General features: G+C 45.4%; 2 protein-coding genes across 2 annotated transcripts; one reads left to right on the top strand and one right to left on the bottom strand.

The window, feature by feature from the left end:
• Positions 1-555: 555 nt before the first annotated feature.
• Positions 556-4,948, top strand: LOC123400954 (MYG1 protein C694.04c). The gene is made up of 7 exons (XM_045094670.1): positions 556-904; positions 1,985-2,131; positions 2,437-2,535; positions 3,151-3,342; positions 3,522-3,641; positions 4,060-4,131; positions 4,458-4,948. The coding sequence occupies exons 1-7, from the start codon at positions 605-607 to the stop codon at positions 4,680-4,682; spliced, it is 1,155 nt and encodes a 384-aa protein (XP_044950605.1). The 5' UTR covers positions 556-604; the 3' UTR covers positions 4,683-4,948.
• On the bottom strand, positions 4,900-6,311 carry LOC123400955 (probable E3 ubiquitin ligase complex SCF subunit sconB). The gene is made up of 3 exons (XM_045094671.1): positions 5,881-6,311; positions 5,504-5,669; positions 4,900-5,420 (listed from the first exon to the last, which is right to left on the bottom strand). Exons 1-3 carry the CDS (start codon positions 6,050-6,052, stop codon positions 5,216-5,218), a joined length of 543 nt encoding a protein of 180 aa, XP_044950606.1. The 5' UTR covers positions 6,053-6,311; the 3' UTR covers positions 4,900-5,215.
• Between the last annotated feature and the right edge of the window lie 212 nt (positions 6,312-6,523).

Below are 6,523 nucleotides of genomic sequence, written 5' to 3'. Positions count from 1 at the left end.
TAATCACTAGATTCATTATGAAATACATTTTTAGATTTTACATATTTAGTATTGTAAATCATTATATATTTTTCCATACCGTTGGTCAAACATAGACAAGATTTAACTTTAAAAAAAACTAATACACCTTATATTTAGGAGCGAATAGAGTAAAGTCATACTAGTACCTTTTTTTACACAATCAAATTAATATAGGCGCGTAAAATCATGAAGTAACCTACTAGACTATTTACGCATCCATATGGAAAATTATCTAGTGAAAAAGAGTGATGCATATTTTCGTTATATGAAAGAAAACAAATTTAGCACTTGCCAGTCTTATAATGGTGAGTGTAAAAGGTGGATGAAATTAATTATGAATATAACACCGTAACAATGTTGTTCAAATATTTACCCGAAAAGAAAAAGTTGTTCAAATATAGTTAGAATTAGTTTGGCAACACAAAAATCTGCAAACATAAAATATCTAGCACCTTCGGAAATAAAAGAAGGGTTGGGAAATGCGTCTGGCCGACTTGCCAAAAGCCCAAACCCCCCTCCTGAAAACCCTACATCTCCACACAACCCCGAAACCACCGCAGCCCAACCGTCGGCACGACCTATAATGCTCGCCGCCTGCGCCTGGAGGCTGTCCCAGCGAGCCGTCACGTTCCTTCCCCGCGTGCGACCCCAAATCCTAAACCCTTTCCCCATGGCCGCCGCCGCCGGCGCCGCCTCGCCCAAGCGCCTGAGGGTATACTCGTCCGCCGCCGGCGACGCCGACCCCTCCAACGGCGCGGGGAACGGCAGGCGCGTGGGGACCCACAACGGCAGCTTCCACTGCGACGAGGCGCTCGGCTGCTTCCTCATCCGCCTCACCTCCCAGTTCGCGGGCGCCGACGTCGTCCGCACCCGCGACTCCCAGGTCTGTCGCCTCGTCGCTGGCTCGATTGGCCTGCCATTTCCTGCAAGAAATGTTTCGGTGGTTGTTTCGCCGAGGCGTACCTTGCTAGGATTCGTAAAATTTAGGATGTACTCCCTCCGTTCCAAAATATAAGACATTTTAGAGATTTTACTAGAAGACTACATACGAGACAAAATGAGTGAATCTATATTCTAAAATATGTCTATGTACATCCATATGTAGTTCATTGTGCAATCTCTAAAAGGTCTTATACTCCCTCCGTTCCTAAATATAAGTCTTTTAAGCGATTTCACTAAAGAACTACATACAGCGCAAAATGAGTGAATCTACACTCTAAAGTATGTCTATATACATCCGTATGTAGTCGTCTAGTGGAATCTCTAAAAAGACTTATATTATGAAACGGAGGGAGTACTGTGTCTTTTTAGTTTGTAAATTCGTGTCAGTGCCACAATTATTATTGGGTGAGACTATGAAGTTGTCTTAATGTGTGTGCCCGCACTTCATCTGGTTGGATGATTTGCTTATGAAATCACACTTGTATATGAACGCCTCTTTTTTGTGCGTGCTCCGGCCTCCTAGTATCATCTACTTCCTCCATTTCTAAATATAAGACTTTTTAGAGATTTCACTACGGACTACATACAAATGTATATAAACGTATTTTAGAGTGTAGTGTCACTCATTTTGCTCCGTATGTAGTCCATATTAGAATCTCTAAAAAGGCTTATAATTAGAAAACGGAGGGAGTAGTACAGGAAGTCATGAACTCCATCCTGTCAACATACCATGCTTAGTATGCCATGTAGTTAAGATGTTTTCTTGTGTCTATAATAGCATGATTTCACATCTCATGACCCTTTTTAGTTTGCAGTTCATGTCAGTTCTACAATTATTGTTGGCTGAGACTATGAAGTTGTCTTACTGTGGGCAGCTGTACTTCATCCGGTTGGATGATTTGCTTACAAAATCCCACGTGTATATGATACAGCAAAAATATTAAAAATATGCATTATCATTTTTTGTATTCCGTTATGCGCTTATTTGTATGTTAACTTTTTATTTGGAACTTAACTCTAGATCCTTGATTCGCTGGAGGCCGTGCTTGACGTTGGTGGTGTCTATGATCCCAGCCGTCATCGCTATGATCATCACCAGAAGGGCTTCAACGAGGTCTTTGGATATGGCTTTAACACGAAACTTAGCAGTGCTGGGCTTGTTTACAAGGTACTTTCCATAGACGCTGAAGGTGTTGAAACAATAATTCTTTTCCATTAGAAGCTATGTTATAAAATTGGCAACATCTGCTCAAATGGGTCCCAATCGTACTACATAACTAGGTGGATTCATTGGGGGATTTGTTACTGGATGTTGTGAATTTCATAGCGCACCTGTCTTATATGCACGCACAGCCTTTTCACAATTTGCTAGTCCATCGAAGCTTATAAGCTGCAAATTATCGACTGTAACTGCTACTTTGTCTCCCAAATGTTAAAATGATGGTTTGCTTATCATTTTTTTTTGTACTGCAGCATTTTGGTAAGGAGATAATTGCGAAGGAGCTTCAGCTTAATGAGGACCATGAAGATGTTCACCGCGTGTATCTTGCCATATACAAAAGCTTTGTTGAGGTGTGAATTTAAACTCATAATCATCTGTGAAATTTATATGTGTACTTTTTAATATGGAAACTTTGATTTAAGGATAGGAGCATGACTGTTGACTAGGAATCGGCAGTACCAGCTGTGAAATTCATTAGATTAGTTTTTTTTAAAGTAATTTATGAGCTTAAGGCTGCGTAAACATAGGGGTACTGAGGGAGGGAGTTCCAGAATCTACACCTTTTCCTGAACTGTTTCCTGTGTTAAGGGTCTGTAGTTAGCTTTAACATATAGATGTGATTTGGCTTTATCGGGGTTAGTTGGAAAGATGCACTGTATGTTGGCTAAACACGGTCGCAGACGGCTGCTTGTAGCCAGGCTGTGTGGTTCAGAGGCGTTTCTTCTAGGCAGAAAAGAGGTAATATAAGCCTACATCATCAATCAGTTGGCAAGTTCTATACTTGCGCTCAAAGGTTTGCAAGTTAATAAAGTGTAGAGAACCTCAGTACATAAATGGACATCAATTTTCTGAGACACATCCCATTGTCCTTCCTTATTTTATTCGTGTGTTTGTTTGTCTAATGTTTGTCTTAATTACCCAATACAATATGATCTGCCAAAGAAGCAATATCTTTTATGTAACAGGCACTTGATGCAATCGATAATGGAATCAATCAATATGACACGGAGCAAACCCCCAAGTATGTGAACAATACACACTTGTCTTCACGTGTTGGGCGCCTTAATCCAGATTGGACTGATCCAGATCAATCACCTGAGAAGGAAAATGCCGCGTTTCAACAGGCAATGGCTCTTGCCGGAAGTGAGTTTATGGAGGTATAACTTATGCCTGTTTAGTCAGTTGATGTGTTTTGTTCATGCACTGCTTAAGGACTTACTAAATTATGTTTGTTATATCTTTTGCTTTTTTAACAAATGGGGCAGTCCCAAATTCCATTAGTCCCTAAGCAGAACATCTCCTGTTTGTATGACTATATTTCCGCTTTCATTGCCAGAGTGTCCGCTTTCATGTTAAGTCGTGGCTACCTGCAAGATCTATTGTCATGGAGTGTTTGCTGTCAAGAGGAAATGTTGATCCAAGTGGAGAAATCATGGTTTTAGATAGATTCTGCCCGGTAAGATCTTGGTAGTTTTGGAACCGTGTACACATTTGTCCTATGCACAACTGTGTTTTTGTTCTGTTGCTCTTTGTTGCACATGGAAGCCATAAATGATTGAATGTTGTACCTATTCTGGTTATGTCAGTCTTTAGTGTGCTCAATATTTTTGCGTTTTCCATCTGAAACCATGTTTTTAACGTCCTGTAGAAGTTTTGAAAATTGTTAGGCAATAAGAACTTTAGCCTATGCTTCTTAGTACCGGCCCTGGATGTTTGCTGCTTTCTTGCCGGTTGCATTACTAGTTTTATGTTTCTTCTTCTTTGAACCTTTTTCAGCAAGTGCTTTGTTTAATTATTAACTGCCTGACATATTGAAGTGTGATAATACTAAAATCACCAGCGCATGTAACCTCAACGCTTGTCCATTATGGCAGTGGAAACTTCATCTATTTGAGCTAGAGCAGGAGCTGAAGACTGATCCCCTGACCAAGTATGTGCTGTATGAGGTAAGAAATGTGGCCCCTTCCAGGTCATCCAATATGAATTTCATTGACTACTTCTAGTTCTCTTTGGATAGTGTGCATACACTTGTGCATAGTAACCACCAAAATGCTAATCTTGGGAAGAAGTGGTGTAATGCTTTAAAGTAATAGTAATGCTGGCAGTTTTGCAGCCAGCAGTGCGATCAACTTTCTTCGCCTGTTTTTTTGTTTTTGTTGCTGCAACTTGTTTCTTCCTAGCATTTTTGTTGTTGCAACCTGTTTCTTCCTAGCATGCTTCTTGTTTCACCAGATTTTCATACATATGTTTGACTTGGTCCGCATAACTGCAGGATGAGAGGAGCAAAGGCTGGCGAGTGCAAGCCGTCTCTGTTGCACCCGACAGATTCGAGAGCCGAAAGGCTCTCCCAGAGAAGTGGAGGGGCATGAGAGATGATGAACTGTCCAAGGAAACCGGCATCCCTGGCTGTGTGTTCATCCATATGAGTGGATTCATTGGTGGGAACAAGACCTACGAGGGAGCCTTGGAAATGGCCAGAGCTGCCCTCAAATGCTAATTCAACCGAAGCAACAAGCAGTAAAACAGTCTCACCGTGTTATGATTGAGTTTCAGTGCAGCGAATTTACCATTGACATGTCGGCATTTGACTATGTATGCTCCTTGGCGTAAAACATCCACCTGATAGCAGAGATTGGTTATCTTATCCGTACGAGGCTGAACGAACAAGTAGAGTTATATCTTTTGATTAAAGAGAAGACGGCTGAACGAACAAGTAGAGTTATATCTTTTGATTAAAGAAAAGACGATGAAACTCATTAGTTTGTTGCCCTTCGCCATTGTTTTCATTACTGCTATTACAAGCATAAGTGACTGAATAACTCGTATCGTCCATTATCTGCAGTTTGGGAACTGCAAGAAGATTAGTAAAAGGTGAACATCTGAAGTGTAACGTCCAGACGAAGAATACGACGGTGAAACACTATGGCTTGTCTGTACGTAGACTAGATACGACCTTATGCACGAGCTATGCAAAACAGGGACAAGGATTTTACAGACATTTTCCAACAGCTTTGGTTCTGAAGGACGAGGTCACGCCTCGACACGCTTGGCGTCCGCATAAGCAGTCTCCAGGTCTCCCAGGAAGAAGAGGATCCGGTCAGATATCTGCCTCTTGTCGGCTTGAGCGCCCTGCGGCTGCGCGTCCTTGGCGTCGCAGCTGGTGCCCAGGTAGCTCTGGATCTCGCCTTGGTAGATGAGGTAGTAGTCGTTTCCTTCCCTGATGATCCTGACGCCCCTGGAAGACGAACACAACTGCCTGTGAAACTCACTCACGTATGATATGCTGAACTCTGAAGTCCGTGTTAACAAGGGACTTACAGGCCGTATCGGTCGCATCGGTCCTGCACGACGAAGACGTCCTTCCAGGGCTTGGAGCCCTCCGGCTCCGGCGCGTAGAAGGCCGTGGCGTCGGCTCCCCACCTGTCCTCGAACAGCTTGCGCCACAGCTCGTCGTCGCAGGACAACGCGCTCCACTTCCTGCAGACTATGCATTTCACTAACAATTCAGTTCAGGCCGCCACAAGTTGTGAATTATGCTTGTACAGAAGAAGAGGAAATGCCCCTGGCCCTGGGTAGAGCAGCTGATGATAGCATGTCGTCGACATAAGAAGTAGAGTAGCTGATAATAGGATGCCGACATCAGAAGTAACCGTGGAGTTTTTGATCGAAGGCGGCGAGCGAGCGAGCGAGCGAACCTTGGGGAGCGGCGGCGAGGGCCTGGTGATCGAGGAGGTGGAAGATCTTGAAGCAGAGCTCCCCGGGCAGCCCGTCCATGTGAGAGCAGCCCCCGGGGCCGGAGTTCTCCCCGCGAATTCTTGCTCCAGCACCGGAATCGTCACGGCCCGCCGCGATCCCGGCGCCTCTCATCGGCTCCGAGGAGTCGCCGAGAGCTCGAGGTAGAGGGACGACGATGGCGACGCGCGGTCGAGGGCGATGACGTGAGGGGGGAACATGCGGCGAGGGGAAGCAAAGGTCGTTGGCCCCCGCCCCCGCCCCCGCCCACGGTGGTTAGATAGATGCAACCAACGGCCTGCGCTGCGGTCCCCGTGGAGCAGAGACGGGCGGGGCTTCTCGCGGCTGACGCGCGGGTCCCGCGGAGCGGAGGCCGGCGGTGCGGGGGTGGGTGTCCCTGGCCTGGCGGTCATAGATAGGGGGGCGGCGTATACCCGCCTTGTCTGTCTCGGCGTGCGGTCGAGGTGGTGGTGGATAGAGCGGAGCGGCGACATGATGACACCTCGCATGCGGTGGCGCGCGCGCATCTGGCAGATCCCAGCGCCCGGGCGCGGATCGCGTCACGTGTGCCGCTGGCGTTGCTCGCCTGCTCTTGCTCCATGTCCG

The sequence above is a fragment of the Hordeum vulgare genome, chromosome 6H (genome assembly GCF_904849725.1).
Source record: "Hordeum vulgare subsp. vulgare chromosome 6H, MorexV3_pseudomolecules_assembly, whole genome shotgun sequence".
Taxonomy (NCBI): Eukaryota; Viridiplantae; Streptophyta; class Magnoliopsida; order Poales; family Poaceae; genus Hordeum; species Hordeum vulgare.
Note: the sequence above shows the minus strand (reverse complement) of the source record. Positions and strands in the feature narration are given on the sequence as shown.

What these genes read in the sequence shown, in the direction of transcription:
- LOC123400954 (XM_045094670.1), top strand. Translation starts at nt 605, where the DNA reads ATGCTCGCCGCCTGCGCCTGGAGGCTGTCCCAGCGAGCCGTCACGTTC. An exon ending in CCGGAAGTGAGTTTATGGAG is followed by an intron (nt 3,343 to 3,521) that starts GTATAACTTATG and finishes TTTCATTGCCAG; the next exon opens with AGTGTCCGCTTTCATGTTAA. An exon ending in TTTTAGATAGATTCTGCCCG is followed by an intron (nt 3,642 to 4,059) that starts GTAAGATCTTGG and finishes CCATTATGGCAG; the next exon opens with TGGAAACTTCATCTATTTGA.
- LOC123400955 (XM_045094671.1), bottom strand. Translation starts at nt 6,052, where the DNA reads ATGAGAGGCGCCGGGATCGCGGCGGGCCGTGACGATTCCGGTGCTGGA. An exon ending in CCTCGCCGCCGCTCCCCAAG is followed by an intron (nt 5,670 to 5,880) that starts GTTCGCTCGCTC and finishes TGAAATGCATAG; the next exon opens with TCTGCAGGAAGTGGAGCGCG. An exon ending in CGATGCGACCGATACGGCCT is followed by an intron (nt 5,421 to 5,503) that starts GTAAGTCCCTTG and finishes TTCGTCTTCCAG; the next exon opens with GGGCGTCAGGATCATCAGGG.